The sequence below is a fragment of the Pleurodeles waltl genome, chromosome 3_1, assembly GCF_031143425.1.
Source record: "Pleurodeles waltl isolate 20211129_DDA chromosome 3_1, aPleWal1.hap1.20221129, whole genome shotgun sequence".
Taxonomy (NCBI): Eukaryota; Metazoa; Chordata; class Amphibia; order Caudata; family Salamandridae; genus Pleurodeles; species Pleurodeles waltl.
The window spans coordinates 395,474,501-395,497,196 of record NC_090440.1 but is presented as its reverse complement, the minus strand read 5'-3'; the positions used below and the strand labels follow the sequence as shown (position 1 = coordinate 395,497,196).

Here is a 22,696-nt window from a genome sequence, read left to right as displayed (position 1 = left end):
TCTCCTGGTTCATTCAAAAAAAATGGTGGAGGTTGAATACTAGACATTCTGTAATTAATAATGTCCTATATCAATAATTACTGAATGCAGTTGTATTTTTTTTTTTTTTTTTTTTTAAAACAGAGTCCAGTCACAATAAATTCCGGCACATCCAACAAGTCAAATGTATAGATAAAGGTTCTTTTTGTAATTATAAGCACAAGGTGTGCCTATCACCGTATTCCAAATTAAACGTACCAAATTCCTTGTAATTGTATTTATAGCACACTAAACGTGCCTAGTTCCTTGTAATTGTAGACAATATTTGCAGGTACGAAGTCTACTCCTTAAAGATGGCTGCCAATTTTCTATTTGTAGGCACACAGGTGTGCCTATCACTGTGTTCCTTAATAAAGATTGAAAAGATCTCCAAACCACTTCAAAATGGCTGCTTCAACTGTGTTGTTCACTCTCTAGAGTAATTTGGGCACACTCCAACCCATAATTCCTGGCGTAGTTGCAGATATTTTTCCGAAACAGGAATCTTGCCAATACAGGACATCAAGAAGTACTTAATGCGCCGCCCCTCAAGTTATGGAAACACCAGCAGCCAGAAATTCGCCGAAAATAAAAGCACGATCCTCACCTCCGACATCGCTCCTGCCCGCCTCGTCGCCACTGTAAAGACGGAGACCGGCAGTAACAGGTAATATTTTATTCTAAAATATGCGGGGACTTTACAGGAGCAATGTCGGAACCGCTCCGTTCATTCTGATCCTTTCCTTCCTAACCGCCACCTTCCGAACCCCCGTCTCGTAGATCGAATGCGAATGTCAACCTTTCACATTCGATCTACGCACCACAGTTTCACTTTTTAAAATCAAAGCAAACCTCGATTATTTCCATCGAAGACTCATTCGAGTTGAATAAGTGTTAAAAACAAATAGTAAAGATTCAAGCACAGACTTTAGTTCACTAAAGAGCTGTACAATGAACTGCCACAATACTCTTCAAGAGTACTTATTTTCAGGTTGTACAATGAACTGCCACAATACTCTTCAAGAGTACTTATTTTCCAGCAGTGAATTTAAAACTCCCGCTACCTCCCTGCCAGTCTCTTTAGACCCTACCAATTGCATTCTTTCTTCCTTAGTGCTCACCTTGAAATTTTGAGCAGCACTGTGCTTTAGTAACACTAAATGTGAAATTGTTCAGTATTTGATGTCCACTTTGGCAATCTTTTTGTGAAACGGACATAATGGGTATCCGAAGTGAGTCTGGAAAACAGTGGGGAGCCCCTAACTGCTCAAGAGCTTTTCTTGGTATAGATCTCCTCATATTACTTGCTGCACTGTTGTTTTTGAATGTTTAGTAGAATTGCAGCCCACAATCAGAAAAGGCAATTAATTGTCAGTTGCTCGACTGTGGATTAAGCACTCAGATGCCCTATATGGCCTTGGTAGCATTTATCTAAGCTAGGAATGGGCACAATAAATATACGTTCACTTCAGTTTCAAAGTGATGAATTTTGATTAATATTTAAAGTAGAGGTAATCTTGCCACTTCTTAAACTTCGTCCGAAAGTGAGCTACATAAGATCTGTAGCTTTATTGAGTCAGATAAGGGTTGGCCAATCTTTTAGTAGCTTTGTTGACGAGAAGCTGCACCATAAATTGTCCTTCATGTTTGCTTCAGTGTATAGTATGGAATTAAATGGTTAGACAAGTAAGCCAATTCATGAATGTACTATATTTGCTCAGTTGGTGGCAAAACCGATTTTGTTTCATAGATGAGACCTTTAACTCTTGTTGGGGCTTTGCAGAGATCTGCAAAGCTGCAGCTTGGTTTTCCATCAACACCTCATTATGTAAAGAGTATCCCTTTGACACCGTGCCCATAGTCCAAGGCAGGTTTGGGTAGACAATATTGAAACGTATTTGCGGACTGCTTTCTTTTACGCAGGATCTGCGCCCTCAGGGTGAGTACTGCTTAGAAAAGCTACCTACTTGCCCTTACCCAAGAACAAGTTCTCCACATACTAGTACGCTCCTCTTAACTCCCTGATCCGCGATTTCCTGTTTGTGAGGGTTGGATCGTGAAACTAAAATGTGGCAGAATTCAAGCTTTCCTTATTTTGCTCCTTTGTAATGAAAGTGTGGCTTAATGAAGAGCACGAGTATAATTAATACTTCATATAGTATTGATGACGTGACTCCCTGCTTAAACAGGAAATTTCAAAAGAATATACATCGAGATACATCGCTTTTGTTTACTTGAAACCGCTTCCTGTTCTCAGTGCGACGTACTGTTGTAGTGTCACGTCTTCTTAAAGTTTTTTTAGATGATCTGTTTCGAGAACATGTCTTGTTTCCCTCTTTCATCTGCAGCCGACCAGTGTATTAAATTGATCTTATCAGTACCTAAAGCCCAGGTCGCTGTGGTAATTGTTTTCAGGGGCGTTTGATCTGGTGCCTTCTGGAGCTCACTGCACAGCTGCGTGGTTCCGTGTATCCTGTAGTACTGAGGCTGCAGCCTCATCAGGAAATCCATAAGCCAGATGTCATTGCCGACCGGAAGTAGTGGTTACCGGGAATTCAAGGGAACACACTGGTGCTTGTATTTGATGATGCGCGTGTTGGAGTATAATCTATATCTGTTACCCCGGTCCCCCAATCCCTCACCCAAGTCCTGCGAATCTTGTCTAAGTACTTGACGTGAATTCATGCGTAGCGTTTTTAGCTCCCTCCTGCGCTGTTTTAATAGACACTTCTTTCTATTCTCTTGTACCACACGTATTGAAAACATTTATTTGTAAATTGATAAGATATTTTTTTGCTCCACCACCTGCTGCATGCCATGAACATTAGCGTTAAGGTCACTCGTGTGACCTCTGGCAAGCATTCTGGCCTGAGCGTTTTTCATGAACTTGTGCATTTTGTGGAAAATGACAAGTCTTACTCCTTGTGAATGGTGACACTGAAGCAACTGTCTGTAGCATGGCTATACGGTACGTACTTTTCAGTGTCATATGCCTTAGTTTTCTGAAATGGTTTACCACCGTCTCAGAAATTTGAAACATGCCACATCATTTTTTTTTTTAATTAAACTGAGGTGACCGCTTTGCATGCAAGTCAAACAAGATAGGCACATGTGATTTATAATAATTCATTCCACTTGGTAGTATTTCTGAAATATGTGTGTGAATGTTGTAAACACATGTTCCCTCATTGCACGTCTTCCGGCCCCATGGTGACATTTGTTCCCGTTCGCCATTTGGAAATTGATGAATGGCTGCCTGTCGCTCTGTTTTCGTAGAGCAGAGGTAGCTGGATTTCAAGCAAGGGAAGAGGGATTCTGTTTGGATGCGTTTGGTAGGCTTTGGGTCGTCCGATTTTAGAGTAAGGAAGTGGGGCGTGGATCTGAGTATTACAGGCCTGTGTCATTTCTGAAGCTCTTCAGGCTCTAGCGGGCTAGGAATGACAGAAATATTGTCGAGGATGCTCCATTATAATGTATAAATTTGACCCCTTTTGCTTGACAGTTCTAGGCACACCCTTTGCTAGATAGGTTTTTTACTTACTTGAGGGCCTGCGAGAGTGGAATTTGCCCACGGGATAAGTGGGGCACTTTTGATTTCTTGTAGGGAGTAGTGTGAACTGACTTGTTGCTGGGACCAAGTGTCATGAAGCCTTGAATAGCATGGCTTGGTATCTGTGTTACCTCTGCCCCTGTACAGATGGATTTTTCGTGCTCATTGCAAGGCTGACAGAAAGATCACAGAGTGCCTCTACTCTTACCTCTAGGTGCTTTCCCTGAAACACAGAATGACTTAGAATTTGGCACAAACTTTGCGCTACCAGGACATGAACTGTGTAGGAGTTTTTTTTTTTTTTTTTACTTGGTAGCATTTTACAAGGTGAAACCAGAAGTAAGTGTTCTTTTTTCATCTTCACTGCGCCTGAAGAGATTATCTTGGCTTGCTGGGAGAACCTGATGTGCAGGCCTGCTTACTGTGGAAAGATAACCTCACCACAGAGACCTCTAGTGAGGCACAGTGTTACTTTCTGTGGCAGTGAGGCATAGCTAGTGTTTGGCATGGGCTTATTTTCGCTTGCTTGGGTAAGGGCATTGACCCACTGGAGGTCTCTTCTTGCTTGCCTGGTAAGGGCCTTGACCCACTGGAGGTCTCTGGAGGACACAGGCTTACACATATGCTGTTTTAGATCTGTCAGTTACAGTGCAGTTCTAGCAGATTTGTGAGTATCCACCCTCCTCTCGTACTAAAACCACTGCACCGACTTCTTAAATGTAATTGGCATCAGTTTCTTAAAGGTGATTTGGCCTTTATATGCTGCGCACTGTGAGCAGTTTTCAGTGATTTCGAATTCCATTATTTTAAAGCTGGAAGTAATTTGCCGTAAACAACTCCTTGCCTACGATGCTTAAAATCTCAAGGACATGACAGCAACAAACTCAGAGAAGAATAAGCCTTCTGGGCCAGTATTGTAACCATAGAGGCCAAACTCTCCCTCATGACTGGGCGTCTTTGCACTGCTTTGCATTTGGGAGTTTTAATACCCAGACATGAATGAGTTACAAAAGTAATGCTATCCCAGGGGCATGTAGGTAAAAGTCGTATGAATACCAAAGAGTCCATATCATCTGGAATATCTATAGGAGCCCTACGTTCTGACCATAAAGTTTGCTTGTAAATATTGAAAGGGAGATACTCTTTTATATAGAATGTTCAACCGTGTTAAGTGTTTACGCAACAGTCGACCCCTGCAACTTATTTAATGATGTTCTTTTTACTCCGAGATTTATATTTCCTCTGTTTATCGCCCCTTATATGAACAAAAACGGTTAAATTCTAGGGGAATTCTATAACTATTTTTGTAACTACCAGGCCGTGGCACTGTATGTAAATTACGATATCTTAATAAATAGAAGAAATAGGGTGCTGCAGTCACTTCTCTACGTTTGTTTTTGCACCAGGCATGATAAGAAGATTGTAACATTGGAAAATCTCAAATTAGGATTGCCATACTGGATAGGATCATGGCAAGATTTACTGATAAAGAGTATGTTCCTCCTTGAATGTAGGAATTACAGAGAGGGATACAATACTTGAAACTTAATACACTTCTTACTTAATGCTGTGCACTGCTAAGAATTCATAAAATAATGTCTTTGTGTGTTTTTCGAAGGCGAGCCTGTAATGTGAGCAGTAGAGTAACACAACTGCATCTATTTGTGTTTTTTTCTTTTGAGGTGGGGGTATTGTTAATCAGGGTGTAAAACACACAGGGTACATCTAAGTGCCCACTGTAGGTGTTCTTGAAGCTAGATTTGATGGGGGAATGTTGAAGATATACAGCAATGGCTGGGAATGCGTTTTCACTAAATACATGAATTTGAGAATCTTCTAGATGTGATCTTTGGGGTCAGAACTTGATTCATTTTTCGTTCTTAGTTGTTTTAGGGTTGGATATGGGCGCGCTACGGTCACATGGGTTCTTTCTCGAAACCTTGCCAGATTATATCATTTAGTGTGAATTTGAATGATTCTATGTGCTTTGTGTCTGTTTTCATCAATGCTGGCTATGTGCTCAGTAAGAGGAAAAAGAGTTCTTGGATGTTGGTTTGATATAAATAACAGACCGAACAATAAGCCATAAAGGAGATGGGATTCTCAGCACTGTAGGCCTTTTCACTGCTCCGGAACCGTAGCTGATTCCAGCTGATGGCCTCTTCCTGACACGTGTGAGTTCTCAAAGACTAGACTGCCATTTCCTTTGCTTGACCCATCGACATTTTATTTCTCGAAGTACTTCCTGTATCACATCCAGCTGTTGTCTCTGAGCCTATTCCCCACTACATTTAGCTAAATGTATGCTTTTCGATGTCAGAGACTCTATTAAGCTGGGTTCAACTCATGCTTTCAAGGCCAAACTCCGTTCCTTAAATGCAGCACAACCCAGGGTCAATTCATGTGTGGAAATGTTTTACAGAATACCAAATACCCAACTAGCAGAGTCCCTGCTGGTGCTGTCCAAGGTTTGCCAACGGTCGGGTGCCTCTCTTTCTTTCAAATGAAGGAGAATGTTTTTCGTACTTCGGCATTGGGTTTGGAGTAAGGATGGAAGTACCAGGCGTTTAACTGGTGGGAATCGAACAGCGGCAAAGTTATTTAGAAAATAAATGAAAAATACTTTTTCCATGGAAACTTCACCTTGACCCTAACTAAAGAGTCACTCTCATTGACTCTGATATATATTTGTAACAAAAGCTCCTGCGTTCGCCGATATTCTCCACCAACGAGCCGGTGCTCTGACGAAGACCGAATTGGTTGATTCGCGTGAGCTTTGATTAAACGTTTTAAGCAGCATTCTGGAGTGCGGGTTTTTCTGGAGTATAACACGAATGAACCTTTGACATATATATATATATATAATTACCTACTGGCTAGTTAGGACCTAATTTCCATAGGAAGAGCATTTTTTCTTTTGTCAATAACTTTGGCACTGCTTGATGAATCTAAGTGAAATTTTCAAAACGTATGCTTCAGTCGGTTGACAGCTGCTGTCTTGAAAGTTTGGGGGTGATTCATCAAGTGGGGACTGAGAAAATGGGGGGGTCTCAAAGCGCATTTTCCTGATGCATTTTCCCATAGGGACTTTCAACACGACTACAGCCTGAACCGCTGGACGGAATTACACCAAATTTAGCAGAAAACTAACTCTTGGTCCGGAAAGCACTCTTTTTGGTGTAACTGTTCAGTGGTTTTAGAGATATTAAAGGGCAAAAAATATAGGTACCTATGGATGCAAATCTTCTGCAGAATGATCTGTGCATCCCTGTGCCTCTGGAGGAAACTAATTGGCTGGCCGCAACCTGACAGGGTTTTAACGGGAACCGGTCCCCGGGGCTGAAATGTGGGGGGCAATGGACATGATGGGGTCAGGGTATAGGTTCTCTAACCCCATGGGAATGATATAAAAGTGACAAAAGAGTAAATAATGGGCTTGAAATACATGGAAACAATTTTGTTATGGTTTTCGAGATCCACGGATCCATCTACAGTGTTCATCGCGGCCCCTGGTGTAAATCTGCAGGTGTATCCACGAATCTCAGAAACCAGCCCGCAACCCCCCCCCCCAAAAATAGAAATATACATATAATCGCACGCTCACTGACGGTCAAACACTCTCAAAGTCGCTCACACACTCATACACTCTCACACCCACTCTCATGTCCTCACCATGCACTGATAATTACCCCACATATTACAGCACCCATGGCAACTTATATAATGTCATTAAAAACATCAATGAAAAATTAGCAGTCAAATTATTGAAGACAAAACTGTGCATGACAAAGGGCGCGAGCTATAGTTACTTTAAATAATTCTAACTATAACTTCTAAATTTCTATGGTTTTGTGCGAGTGAATTCAGAAACTGTCTATATCGTCCCTGTAACCTCTGTTTTTTAAGTGAATATATTTATATGTGTGCGTGTATGCTATATGTATATGTGAGAAATTGGATTGTTGTTTGCAAAAGGTGGAACCTACTCAAGCAACAGCCACAATTGAACCACAGAAAGTCACAAAATTAACATGTGCTTAACCCACTGGTAGCATGGCACAAAAGCAGTCAAACTTAACTTGGAGGAAATGTGTGAAGTATTTTTGCTGCACACAAACAGTAATAAAGTAAAAACACACCACCAAAAAAATCGCACCAATTTAGGAAAGTAGACGTAAATGAAATACATTATTTGACACCAAAACAACAAAAATCTAATCAGTAAGACCATAGACATTCAGTTTTAAAGTGTTCAGCTAAGTATGCCACCTAAATGCACAAAGTGACTCTTGAAGCTATTTGGTTGAGCAAGACCAGGTGAATCTCACAGGTTCAGGCTGACCGCAGTGGAGCACAAGTCAGTCCTGCTGAAAAAGTTACCTTCTAAAGTTCAGTACAAAGAGTTTTGTTTGCGGTGGAGGAGGCTGCAGCAAGCAGGGAGATTGTCACGGATGATCGTAGTTGTAGTGCAAAGAGTGTCACGGATTTTCGTTGCTCTACTTTGAAGCTCCTGTCGAGTGTCGCAGGTGGCTGCTGCTGGTGCATAGTCTTGGCTATCACCATGGGGTGTCAATGCTATACCATAAAGTTCAGAGCTTGCGTTGCCGGTCATCGCTGGTCGTCTCTGTGGCGTGAAGAGTCGTGTTCACCGGATCTTTTCATTGGAGATCAGTGCAAGCGGCAAGTTCTTGGGACAAACGGGCCCGTTCGCAGTTGCCAAGAGCCGAAAACATCAGGATTTCTCCTTTTCTCCACGGTCGAGCTCAATTGATGCCATAGCCAAGATTCCGTAGCCTGAGGGGAACCTATTGGGGATTAGTACCTCACTCCAGCAGAGGCCAGGAAGGCTCAGGCAGTTCCAGTTGCAGGTCCAGGCAACAGGTCAGCTGGGCAGATGCAGGGAGGCATCTTTAGTTAATGTCATGCCCAAAAGCTCAGAATAGGAGGTCAGTCAGCTGACCCATGGAGTCACTTCAGCTATTGTAAGTATGCACAAGTGACTCCTTCAGAAACATATTGTTGTATTAAGAGTGTTTATACCCAGTTTCCTTGGGGAAATTGAGTTACCCTAGAGAATCTGATAATTTTCTAAATGAGGCATTTTTCAGAATTGTGATTTAAAATCGGAATTTACCATTAAAAAGTTCCTAAAAAATAAAAATCTATAGACACCAAACATGACTTTCCTACCTGCTCTCAAACATGATTTAGCACCTATTAAATGCAATAAGGAAACCTAATGTTATCCGATGGGGGAAGTAGACCTTGCAATAGTGAAAAATGAATTTGGGAGCTTTTCACTACAACATGTAAAACTTAAAGGTTCATGTCCAACAATTTAACTATAATGCACCCTGCCCAGTGGGCTGTTTAATGGCCATAGGGCTGACCTATACATATTAAAAGGAAAGTTTAGGCCTGGCAAAAGGTTTATTTTGCCAGGTTGAAATGGCAGTTTAAAACTGCACACACAAACTGCAATGGCAGGCCTGAGACATGTTTTTAAAAGGGCTTATTAAGTGGGTCGCACAATAAGTGCTGTGGGCCCACTAGTAGTATTTAATTTAGAGGCTTGGGTACACATAGTACCACTTTACTGTGAACTTACAAGTAAATTTAATGTGCCAAATGGATATTAACCAATTTTACGATGTTTAAAGGAGAGAGCACAAGCACTTTAACACTGATTAGCAATGGTAAAGTGGGCAGAGTCCTAAGCCCAAAGAAAACAAATTCAGCAAAACAAAAGGAGCGAAGGCAAAAAAAAATATGGGGGAAGACCCCTCTTACCTAGTCAGATCTAACAGTGTATGTATGTATATGTATGTATATATATCTATATATATATATATATATATATATATATATATATATATAAATGAGATATCCAAGAAAGAAGTGACTCAAACAGATGATCTCACTAAAGAACAAAAATATATTTCTACTACAACGTTTCAGCTTCCGCCTTCCTCAGGTAGTACAAGATGGTTTGCTCAGTGGCTGCACAGCTGACACTGGTGGATTTTCAAAAAGCATCATGAGTGAAGATTCCAATTGGAATGTGGAATCAATGCAGTCCTGAGAACTCTTCAGATATGCAGAAATCAAGTGATATTGTCAGTGATGTTCAGTCCATCTGGATGCAGTGATTTTAAATGGTACATCCAGAAATTTTCTCTTTAGTGAGATCATCTGTTTGAGTCACTTCTTTCTTGGATATTACATTTTCTTGTGGCTCTTTGTCTCCTTTGAGATCCAGATTTTTGCCCTGGCTGGCTGTTTTCTTGTGATCCTGCATCTTCCAGTATATATATATATATATAGATATACTTTTCAGAGTCTTGCATTTTAATGATGATGTTAATATTTTAGAAAAAATGAAACCTTAGTCACCCTAATGGGATTTACATAGGACATGTTTATTGCACACTGTCAAACTGATGCTGCACGAAAAGTAACTAATACATTTGTCCTTGTATCTTCCACGCTGCAGAGTGGAGCAGGTGTCTTTGTGCCTGACTTTAGTTTGTTTAATTACGGACATACAAACTGTTTCTAAAGTGCAAAAACACGTTCTGTGTAACTGGTAAGTGGCACGGGTAATACTTAGTTTTCTTCTTGTTTTCATTTAGAACTGAATGGCTGATCATATTGATATTGCCACGTTCAATACAAATTATCTTTGTCGGATTTACCAGTTGTCTCTGATATCTTGCAGTAATGGTCTGTCTTGTGTAACTCACAGCCAAGTTAACTTGGGTCTGCATAGAACATGGGTTTTGAGCTGATTAAATGACAGCTACCACTAGTCTGAAGATTTCAATATGTTCACAGGCTTTGTGATGTGTCGTGTTGAGGTTCTGCAGAAAGCATTGCTATTGATTGTATAGGCAATTAGTTTATTAACTACAGGTGAATTAGGGTAATCCTTTATATATCCAAATAGATAACACATGGAGCTCTCAAAAAACTCTTCGGCTTGCTTCATACTGCTCATTTTAAAATTTGATGTGACAAATGTTTCTTCCCTCCATACTGATGTGATATTCAGGCCTTCCAGTTAAAGATTAAGTCGCCTTCCATGAAAAAAATAGAATAATCAGTAGTATGGCACCCAATATTGTTAGCTATTCGTTTGCTATGCAAAATGAACGTATTCACTCCAGAATTCAAACATTTGATTGCCATAGTTCCTTCTTATCTCTTCTGAAATGTATTGCATACTTTATGTAGGTACTGTTTCTTCTCGTCCTGAATCCTTGGATTACTAACAGTCGGCGGATAAGGGTGCGAAGAAATGACGTTTGACACTGTGTGTTGTTACATGTTAGAGCAGGGATGGATGCAGCAAATTTTTCCTTTTTTCTTATTGGTGGCCTCGGGATGGACTGTATCTTGCACTATAGATTAGCCCTTCTGTGCTCCCATCTTGTTTTTCAAGTGGAGTAAACTGTGGGGAAACATTGTGAAATGCTCAGCATTAATGGTTTTGCAATTTCATAATAATTACTCCTTGGCTTTAAATAATCAACCGTTCATTGAGTAGGATGTCCACAGTCTACCCACATATTTGAGTGTAGGTAGCTGCTCTAATCACATTTTTCCACTCGACACAAGACAAGACGGATGGGTTTGTTCTTTTTGGTTAATGCTTAGGATTGTGGTTGTGTGAGGCTGTATTCCTTTTACACACCCTCTTTTGGGTAATGCCCAGGATTGTGGTTGTGTCGGTGTTGGTCCCTTTAACACCCCTCGTTCGTGTTGTTGTCAGTGTAAATGTATTGCTTCATGTCAATGAAGCTTCCTACACAATGTGTAAAAGTAGACTATCTGGGTTAACACCTTTCCTCTCAGAGTCGGTGGTAGACACAGAACCTGTGGGCATCTGATCGGCCTACTTCCTGTTTAACTATTACTTTTCCCGTTGAACTATTACTTCCATAGTCCTAGCGAATTTCTTTGCAGCTGGATGCTTGTGCGTAGACCTGAGGCCTACCCGACCTTGCGTTCTTTCTTGTTGCTACGGGATGATCTGTCCAGGGGTCTCTCTAAAGACCTTAGCAGTGTGTACTACTCATTTGACTCTTTGTGGTGTAGATAGCATGCATCTGGTGTTGCTACTTTGGACCGCCACCGTTCACAATATATTATTTCCATGGATCCTCATCCTACTCCAGAGAAGGCCGGTTATGTTCTTGGTACTTTTTCTCTTGATGATGGAGATTACATTATTTTTCGCAGAAATAATACATCTTGGTAATGGGAAAACCCCTTCGGTCTTCTTAATGTGTTCTCATAGATGTTTCATTTGACAGGCTTTAGTAGAACTTGTCATTGTGTCTCTTGTTTTGGGATGGTATGCGTCCATCTATCTAATTGCTATCGACACCTCAGAAATGCCTCACTTTTAAAACTGTGATCTTATTAAAAACATGTTCGTCAGAACATTGTAAGCATACAATATTATGTAAACACAAGTGTATTCATTTTGAATTTCTCACTATTTAACAATTCGTTGACAGTTTTATGTAGTCCTCTAATTACATTTTCTTTTTTCTTTGCCAGTTAGAGGAACGACTATCATATGCTTGATAACATTTGCAATCGTTTTTCTAAATTGTGTGTGACTATTATTACAGGCCACCTAAAAGGGATATTTGACTTAGCTGATGATGAATAATTTGCCCCTTAGACTCTCCTATCAAGTGATTCACTAGTTCTTACTTCCTTTCGTAACTGCAGTATCACCTATACATGGGAACGAGTATTGTTTCATTGAATATACAGTGTGTTTTTCATGTTACCCAAGAGGAGTTAATAAGTGACTCAACACGTCAACTTAACTGCTGAAGTGGTCTTTTGGCAAATTCAAAGGTATCCCTTGCAGTTATACATAATTAAAAGTTTGTCATGGGGATAGAGAACATTTTTATACACAATTTCCTAACTTAGCCAGTGGCTTTCAGATACTGCAAGTAGTTTCCTGCAAACACGTCTATTCTTCTTTTGAAGGTTGTTGTTTTTTTGCCCATTTAAGTTAAATCGCTGCCGGCACATATGCATCTGGGGCAGGTATCTGTATTCAAGGTGCATGCTCAACATAGATACCAAGCCATACAAGGTTTTCTAAATAATTATTGACTATATAATTGAATCTCCTTTAGATTATTTGTATGGAAATAAAGCCATTTTTGGATATCCTAAACGTTGGTCGTAGACTATTCGACCTATGCTGCACATATCTGGATTAGGAGTAATTCTTGTGACTTCATATTATCCCTACATTCCTCATCCTTGTTATTACTTTAGAGATGCTCCCACTTCAGGAAGAGGGAAAAAGAAACCTGAAAACATTTGGTAGCTGAATGGGACCTGAAAAAGTATAGCATCTAAAGCACCCTTCCTGTTCTTTTCTCCCGTCTCAAGTCCAAAATGAGGACCTAGAGTATGGGATCTCCGTCTGGCTCAAATCACTTTACCCTGTGCAGCACGGAATGGTGTAAACATCACTATAAGTATATATACAATGTGTTATAGTTGTAATGACCCCTACCATGTAGGATTAAGCTGACGTAACCCCTGCTGGGAGTGGGTAAGCAGCAATCATTGGGTAAGTAATTTTGCCCTTTTTAACTCTGCTCACTTAACTGTAGCTTGGCGGTGGTAAGTGGAACTTGGTATAATGTGCTCCACAGGAGGAGAGCGTAGTGTTCCCTGCATTCCCACTATGTTGTTTTTATGTGAATACGCATTGAGCCCTATATTGGGTTTTCTTGCATATCTGTGACCTTTTACTTTCTCTTCACCTGTATTACAAACCTTGTAGATTTTATTTGGAAGCCTCCCTGGTGTGTCTAAACTGCTGTGATGTTTCCTTTTTTGTTACTTTGTTGCTATAATTATGAGAAAACTCCATAAGAAGAGGCATTTATGCAAAGACTCCTCCTTACGCTTGGTCTCCCTCCCCACATAGTAAGCAGGCAAGGAGGTCATGGGAACATGCACAAAAAGAATTGGAAGATAAAATGTGAAGGATACTTTTCAACACTATATCTGCAATTCAGATTCCTGTCCCTCCAGCTTCCAGACCTAAGGGACAGAGGGGTCTTCAGTCGATTTTTTTCCCTATTTCAAAGAGGTGAAGTCTTTTTGAGCAAAAAGGAAAATGTGTTGACAGTGAGATTTTGCCTCAAATCCTGTTGAGGATCTGGAGTAATATGATTTGTTTTCTGAAGACCGGATTAGTATGCCTACTGCACCAATGTTAAGACAATTTCAGTGGTCTCCATCCTTGACTGTTTACTTAGATCTCCATGTTCTTGATGTTATCCATATAGATTGGAAGGATCCATACTGAATCAGTGTTCCATGGTGTTTGTCGAGACTGCATCCCTTTGACAGTATGGATAAGACTATTCTAGAGTCAATGTCGATAGTCTTTCTGGTTGCCAGCCTAGTTAGGTCTACTTCTGTGACTGAGATAACCGTTTTGAAGGACTTTACAGGTAAGAAAAATTAATCTGCATTAAAAAAGGCATATGCTAGATCTCCTTCAATCATGATGGCAGTAATTTATGGAGCCTATTCAAGTTTGTCTCATCTCAAAGAATTCTTTAAGGCTATCCACAAACGCATAGTGTGTTCTGTTTTTGTTAGAGATTTGGAGACAACGGTTGAATATCTTGCTGGCATTCCCTTCAAAGTAAAGTCTGCTTCCGTTTGGAGAAAGACACAACTATTCCAGAACAAAAAAAAAGTATTTGAAGAACTGGTGTACATATGCAGCTTTGTAATCTGCAGCATTACTGTTACTTTTTTAATGAATCAAACTCAGTGGTTCCAAATTGGAGTATTAACTTCATCAGCTCTTCAAGGCAAAACAGTCCTGTTCTTTTTGTCAGAGACCTTTTTCATCCTCTTCATTAACTCGAGTATCCACTCGGTCTGCATTCCATCAGTCATCTTAAGAGACCTCTAGTTTTATACTGCAAGGAGACAGCATGGCAAGAACTTTCTGCTGTGTTTTGAGCGAGACCGAAGACTTTATTACCTAAAATGTTTTGGCAGTCCTAACTATACCATTGGTGATTTGAGGTGCCCAGTTGAAGACCGGATAAAACATTTCAAATTGGCTTGTGAGGAATCGGATACGCGGGTCCTGCGAGTTGTCAATGAAAGTTCTCATCCACTCCACCAGACTCTGGGACAATCTTTATAGGCCTTGCATATATGTATATGCAGTTTTGTCAAAAAGTTTGCAGTGTTTTCAGCAAACCAGTTTCTAGTTCAGAAGGCAGCCATCCGTCCGGTGTCTCAGGAGGAGCAAGAATGGAAGTGTATTCTATCAGTTTTCTTGCTCTCAATATGACAGTACGGGTTGGCTTAGTTATCAATCTGGAACGTGTCCACAAATGTATCCAGAAGACATCATTCAAGATGGAAACTTAACAGAGAAAGTTCCTGTAACTCCAAAAGATGTCTTCACAATAGGCCTCAAAATGCATAATCCCATCTCCCATCAGAGGTTTCAGAGTTTGTGTTTACCAGGAAATCATTATCAGTTCCAGATATTGCCCTTTGACACAGATGTGCCTGAAGGGTATTTACTATTATAATGGCTCTGTTGGTTACCCTGTTAATTGCTTATGGTTGGCATACCTTCCCTTATTTAGATGATTTACCTCTTCATGCCACATCAAACAAAGAAGGACTGAAAGCTGTCCAAAAATGCTTTATACGTCATTGGTTGCTCTTCAGTTTTCAGAAATGTCAGCTAATTCCTTCACAGGAAAGAATTTATATTGAAGCCCACTTCAGAACAGCCTGGGGTGTGATGCTCTTCCAGAAGAGAGCAGAAGGACAAAGACTGGTACTTTCCTGTTTACAGGATATCTCTTGCTAAGGGAGTTAGTGGACATGACTTCAGACTTCCTGCCCTGAGAATAAATAGAGGGATCTGGGATTACTCTAGCTTACTCTTTTGCAAACATTTTTCTCTCAGCTGGTGTTCAAGGGAGAGCCACTGGAATCCTTACTGCTTAATGCACAGCGATTTAGTGGATTCCTATTGCTGAAATTTGCAGGGTTGCCACCTTGCCACGTAGTTCTATACATTATTACAGATTACAGGAATTGGAGAATGATGGCATGAACTTTTGATGTAGGAATACTTATTTTCATGTTGTCATAATAATTTCTTGTTTTGTTGTACTAAAATATATCCAGGTTGCGTCATTTCCTAGTATTGTTTTCTTTGAGACCAAGTTCAATGTAGTTTTGTTTTTTCTCAAGAGCAATGACAAGGAATACGGCTGTAGTATCCTGATTTATTGCCAGTGATCATCTGTACTCCTAATACTACTTCTCCTCATCCCAGTCCCCTAACAGTTCGACCATTGTCCGAGCTTTGTATGTTGGGAGGATCCTGTTAATACTTGCATCTTTATGGCACCCAGTAATGGGTTGGGTGGAGCTTTCCTTTTCATGGTTTTCCAGAGTTTCCTGTCTCGAGGAGAAGATGGGCTCACCTCATGAGTAATGATTAGGAAGAAGACAGGCGAATGGGACTAGGAGTAATGAAGATTACCAGCAAGTAATCAGGACATTATTCTAGGTATTTTTCATCCACGACACAACCCGCCCACCAGCCTCTGACTGCTGGCCTTCATGTGGGCTTAGTCAGGAAGGATGCTGGGCAAGCTGTACCTTTATATTGCACAGGTGGGCGGACGGTACGAGCTACTAGCATACTTTGTGTTTCTTTTCAACTGCAGTTGGAATGCCTGACAAGTAATGACTGACAAGGGCAATTGGGAGTAAGGATGATGAATAATACTGGTAAGTAATTACGACTAGAGCTTGAGAGGCGCTTCTGCAGCAAGTACATTTCTCATGCTTCACCTCTCCCCACCCTCCCCCCTCCCTTCTGACGGATGTGTATAACCGTTTTCGGTTGCAAGGCATTTTCCTTAGTGGTCTGTGCACGCTGGGGTAGTGCCAGCTATTCGTTAGCCTTTTTATCTTTATTAAAATTAACTGTCCTTTGTAGGGCACCTTATGTCTGGGTTGGGAGGCGGAATGGCTCGAAGTGTGGGAAATTACTAAACCTATAAAGGAAAACAGTTAAAAGCGTAGTCCTTGAAACATCTGTGGAATGTCGATGAACTGTGGAGAATCAACATCGCCTTGGGAAATTTCATTACCTCTTAAGCTCTCTTTGGGAGCTGAAAAAACTCGAAACCGCCAGAAAGGAAGAGTTGCACGGCGGCGGGGGTTTGTGCCATTCCGCAGAGCAGTCTCACCTGGCAGTACTTGGTTGGTGTTAGCCTGTTTTTGTGTTAAGAGGATGCGCCTTTTCCTTAGATCACACTTTAGTGTACTGAGCTTTGTTGGATGCTAACTTGCGTTTTTCTTTTGAAACCCTGTATTTATGTTGCTCATTTCCGGACAGAAAGGGCTGTCATTTTTGTAATCCGTTATTTGATAGGAGAGTGGTGACGCAGACGTACCGTAGATTGACTTTACCTGCTCTGTGATTGGAGAAGACCTGAGGCAGGTATTTGCTGCGCTCACGGGCACAGGAGGTCTGTGCTGAAGCCGAGAGGAGAGAAGGCTGAGGCGTGTGGATTGAGGTCATGGCGTTTATTCTATTAATAGAATAATTTGACTCATGGCACGTGGCAGTGCATTGAGCCCATTGTACAACGAGTCTGGCCCTGGACATTTTCCACCATGCACAGAGCGCCTAACCTATTGGAGTTGAGGAAGTCACTCAGAGGTTTTCTATCAAGCATTGGTGCAATATCTTTTCCATTTCATTCCGTCCTCTCCATTGTCCACACGTCGTTGTTATTTCACACACACCTGTCAAGACTCACAAACAGCACTGGGCAGTGCCAATAATGTCCCAGAAGCCTATGGTGAAGTAATTGGTTACGCCTCGCTTGAAGCTCAATAAAACGAGTGAGGAAACTTAAGCCTGCAGCTGCGGGGGCCAGGAGAAGGGACCACATGGTTGTCCATGGAGGGAACACGAGCGTAACAACGATGTGAAAAGGTAGAGGAAAGTAGTAACCGCATTACTGGAGACGATGATTATAGGTGCAATTGAAATCGGAGACTGAAATTCACCACTGTATGTGAAGGACAAGGCCTTCTTTTCTTTAAACAAGATGTGAGTATTTTTACCTAATGTTAGAGGTGAGATATACTTATATGTCTCCCTACACAGCTCCCATTTTGTAAATAAGAAATCGGCAGTTCGGTGAAAGCATTTATTTTGCTGAGAAACATACTACGGTTTTCCGCAAAAGCCTTGTTCGCGTTAGTACTGCCATTGTATTTATATAGCACTTACTTCCCCTGACAAGGCGTCAAAATTCACTTTTTACTTTCATTAAAAAAAAAAAAAAAAAAATATATATATATATATATATATATATATATATATATATATATATATATATAATAATAATAATCCAAATTTTCATGGTATCATTTACCCTGCGAGGTCTGCTTTAGAAATAAAAATTATAAAGTTGGTTTGACCTAAAATCACTGAAGTCAATTTAAACTTTTCAGTCAGCAGAATAATAGACAGGTACAGCTCTGTTGTTTAAGGATCCTGCTGCAACAGTATGTGGGTGTCTTGGAATCTACATCTTATTGTAGGGAACTATAACACTATACCATTGCTGCCCTCTATACCCAGCTTTTATGGGTCTCTCCAATTACTTTGACAGTGTGAACTGACAGAAGCTGCTGTTAGAACTGGGGCTGTGGATGCAAGACTCGTAAATTTCTCACAAACTCTGCATGAAAACTTGATGGCTAGAGACTGGTTTGGGCCAGATGGGGCGCTTACCAAGCCTTTCGAGCTTGCACATATCGTGAGGCAGGGCTGCACCACTTACTTTTATTTTACACATAAACAATTTGCACCGTTTTGAGCCTGCGTAGCATGCGCTTGTGCATACGTATTGCGAGACGCTGTAGTAGTTAGAAAAGGGCTTATAACCCCGCCCATGTCACGTCAGTGTCTTTCATTGGTTTGTGGGCTTGCCTTTTCAAATCTGCTTGCTTCCATTAGTGGAAGGCATGAATTTGTCATGCCTTTTCCGGTGGTTAGCCCTCCACGAGCGCAGCGACCAAGTACTGAAAACATACGAGGCTTGCTGTTTTCCGTCCGGTTTGTGGACTTCTTTTTCTCTTGTTTCGCAGCGCAATCTCGCTTGTTTAGCAGCGCGATCGTGCTTTTTTTTTTTCCATTCATTGAGGCAAGAAAAGTGCTGTTGGGAGTTTACAACTGCTAATAGCTCTAACTCGGAAAAATGCGAGACCCATTGCATTACAAATGCTTGTTTAATTTATGTCTGCAAACACCTCACCACTAAAGGCAGCTAAGTCGTTCCTGCATTGTTGTGTGCAGACGACGCAGTTTTAATTGCACGCATGCCCAATGCACTACATAAGCTGGCCAATTCCTTGTTCAGAGCTACTTTTACTTTGTGGATTTAACTTAAAACTTTAAAAAGTTATAGTTTATGGCTATGGGTCCCAAGAGATGTAGAGTTGCTTCATTAGCATGCAGAACCCAGTGGTTTACTAATGTGGATAATTTTGCATACTTGGGAATTACATTTGATGCTTCAGGCTCTTAGGGAACTATATATTTCAGTTTGTACTCTAGAATTAACTGGGGTTATCGGGGAACTGCCTGGTCTTTCTTGGCCTGCTGGTCGCAAGTATTTGTTACCTCTCAGAGTGTCCCGACTTCAAGTTAAAGTGTGGGGAGTTTGGGTCTCTTCAAATTGTCACTCCTTACAGGTTATAGAAAATCAGCTATGTGGGTGTCTGCTTCATCTTCTGCTACCCAGCTCACATTGTATCTCCCATCATGAGCTGGGTTTGCCATATATGGAAGATATTATTAAGCTGGCCCCCAATTTTATGTGGCTCTTAGTTTGGTCGTGTCCCGATGCCATTCTGAATAGGGACATTATCAAGTGTTGTCTTCTGCAAGTAAAGGAAACAGCTATCCCTTAAATCACTTCTGTTACTTCATCCCTGAAAGATACAGGTCACCCTGAGCTATTTTACTCACCACCTGTTATTCAGAAAGAAGATTACAAGTTAATTAAATCCCTCTCCCTGAAGAAAAGATCAGATTTAAGTGAGAGCACTGACCTTTGTAAAACTACAGTACGTAATGAAGGAAAAAGGTGGTATGGAACCGTATACATCTTGGGCAATAGGAAGGTGGGAAAGGGCTTTATTATTCAATTTTAGAGTCGGTACAGTTAACTACCAGTTCAGTTTTCCTATGCAATTTCATAATAATCTTACCCAGGGGGTCAGTCCACACTATCTCTTCTCAGAGCAAACCCTGCTTCATTTTAATTTTTTTGTAAATGGTATGTAGACAGTTTCTATTACCCTTTTTGAAAAAATCTGGATTGGCTGTTAGGGTATGATCAATATCAACCAAATATTTGTAAAGCGCTACTTATCACCCAGGGTGTCTCAGGGCGCTGAAGGGGGCGGAGGTTAGTCGAAGAGCCTGGTCTTGAGGTTCTTCCTGAACTGAGCCAGTTAGGGTGAACTTGTGTGCTATGGGATGGTCTTCTTTCTGAAACCTGCTTTGTACTTGGGGAGAAGTATACTAAATTGAGCCTCAGTTTTTCTATATTTTAGCCCTGTCCCCTTTAAGTGCGTTTTGTATTGCTATATTTGCACCTGTTCTATTATGCCTTTTGCCAGTCATTTTGGACCTGATGTATTGATATTTTTATTGTCATGTATTCTTTTAATTGTGCTTTTCTATGTACTTTTGTACGCAAATGAAGACTAATGAAAACTGTACACATCATTAAGTTAGTATTACCAGGGTATCTACAGGTTATATTTTGTTAATGCTAGTGCAGGGGCTGTTCGGTTTGACTGATCTTGATGCAAATTTTAGTCTTAACTGATGTACCAGTTTTACTAAAAGTGGTTTTGTTTGAGTCCTGCTTTCAGGCTATCAAGAAAATATACTTAAGTTTGTGACAGAAATCAAATGGAAATGTTATATTTCAGTTCAAATGTGTTATTGTAGCTATGCGTACGTTGGCCCCTTATCTGAAAAGCCTTATGCATGAGACACAGTACCTTAAGCTGGATCTGTTCCTGAACTTGAAACCAGCGAAAGCAGAGCTTCTTGTACTTTTTAAGGTTCACACTCGTTTCTAACTCCTTGTTTCGGGATTCTTTGTCAGTGTTGGGTCTCTGGATTATGTAGACCAGCATAGATGTGCTTGCTTGTAGTGGTCCAGCCTCAATAAGACCATACATGTTGTTGCCTTTGGATAATGGATTGCGTGCAGGAGATTGCAGGTTCGAATTGGTAGTTTGTAATTTTGACACACAATTTGCCAGGGGGCAGTAGCAATTTCTGTAGTTTACATTTTGAATAAACATATGTTTTCCATACAGTGTTATGTATAATTGTTGTTATTATAATTTTCCATGGTTAAATAAGATGCTTTATTTGTTCATTCCACATATTGTTAGTATGACCAATGTCGAATACAACAAATGCATAAACATAAAGGGTGGTGATTTATTTTCTAATCAAACTGTAGTTGTTTCTTGAATTATGTTTGAGTAAAATTTACAGAATCTTGTTGATATTCATTTATTAAAGGAAAGGACAGATACAAATAGAATTATTATGGTTTCTGTTTGAGAATGGGAAAATAGTTTCCTCTTTAGTGGTTTGTAGTGACTTACATCAAATTAGGATGCTTCCCGTTGTGCAGTAGCGTTTCCTGGCATGGTGAAGCAGCATCCGTTCTGTTTTTGTTGCTTAGCATTGTCCTGCTGGATTGTTGTTAACATTGGTTGTCACATATGATCATCCTAGTTGATATTGTGCCCAGGCTAGGTTTCACTCGGAGTATGTGTATGTAACTGAAAGTTAGTGGGTGGACTTGGATGAGGACAGGACTTTTCTTTTATCCGAGGCAGTGGCATAACGCGAAATGATACCCCAGCAGAATGTGATGAGGGGCGCAATTCTCCCACTTTTTCATTGGCCTTGGACTGATTGGGGCCCCTTAAGCTTTGGGTCCCTGATAATAAGGGGTGCCTACTATATAGTCCCCTCCACTTCCTGTGACCTGGGCATTTAAGCTCCATGAAAGAAGTTTTATGAAACTGTGGGAGCTAGGACTTTAGATACTCTTATATTATTATTTTTAATTAGAAATATGGGTTTGTCGACTCTGCTTCTTGGCGTCGCTGATTTATGTGTAAATGCTTCCTTGCTACTCCCATTTCATCCTTCGCCCGCTGTTGTTGCTTTAGAGCCCTCTTCAGAGTAGAACTGGAGTCCATCCAACAGTGTCATTGGCATTTAGGACTTACCTGTTCAAACAGTGGCTTCGTGGCTTGAAGTTGTCTTACAGAGGGCGTGACTCCTCCCAGGCATGCTCAGGGCTAGCTTGGTAGCGACTAGAAGTGAAATACAAATTATACGAGAATCAACATTTTTGTGAAAACTTTCGGGATGCTGCCGACTGTAATTTGACCTGTGACACTGTGGTTATTGTCAGAATATTGAAATGGTTGTAAGCAGGTGCAGGTTTCAAGACAATTCCGTGGCACTTCTTCAGGGATTTTCGTTTGCAAATCATTGCAATTCTGGTTCAGTGGTTGTGAACCTAGACTTAAAACCTCGGCGCTTTCTAGGTTGTTAGCTACTTGACGGCAGCCACAGAATTGTTTGCTCAGTTACCCCATGTCACTTGCAGCCCCTAACCAGCAGTGTTTCAGACTGTAGACTGTCACTTTTCATTGCACGACTAAGTAGGCGCAGCAGAGTTTGCTGCCCTGAAATTGGACCGGCACTTTCACAGCTGTAACCTGTTCTCTCCTCGGATTGTAAAAGTACAACGTCCTTGTTTGTATGTATGATGTGCTGTACTGAAAACTGGTAATACTGGTTTCATTTCGCCAGCCGCTCCTTTGGGTAGGATTCGTGTAAGGCTGTGTTCCTGCACATATCTTGTGTTGAAGTAGTTGATCACTGTCTCACCCTCCAGTCTTTATTCACCTCGGTGGCCCGGGTCAGTGGCCATGCACCTGCTG

General features: G+C 40.9%; 1 protein-coding gene across 2 annotated transcripts in view; it reads left to right on the top strand.

The window, feature by feature from the left end:
• Positions 1–22,696, top strand: part of IQGAP1 (IQ motif containing GTPase activating protein 1) — a 424,957-nt gene that overhangs the window by 69,655 nt on the left and 332,606 nt on the right. Inside the window, exon 1 of one of the 2 annotated variants that reach the window (XM_069222593.1) lies at positions 17,723–17,741. The exons of the other annotated variant lie outside the window; for it this stretch is intronic. Coding sequence (XP_069078694.1) covers positions 17,740–17,741 — 2 coding nt within the window. The 5' untranslated portion in view covers positions 17,723–17,739. Of the gene's footprint in view, positions 1–17,722; positions 17,742–22,696 lie in introns of those variants that run through there. 2 annotated transcript variants of the gene reach the window in all.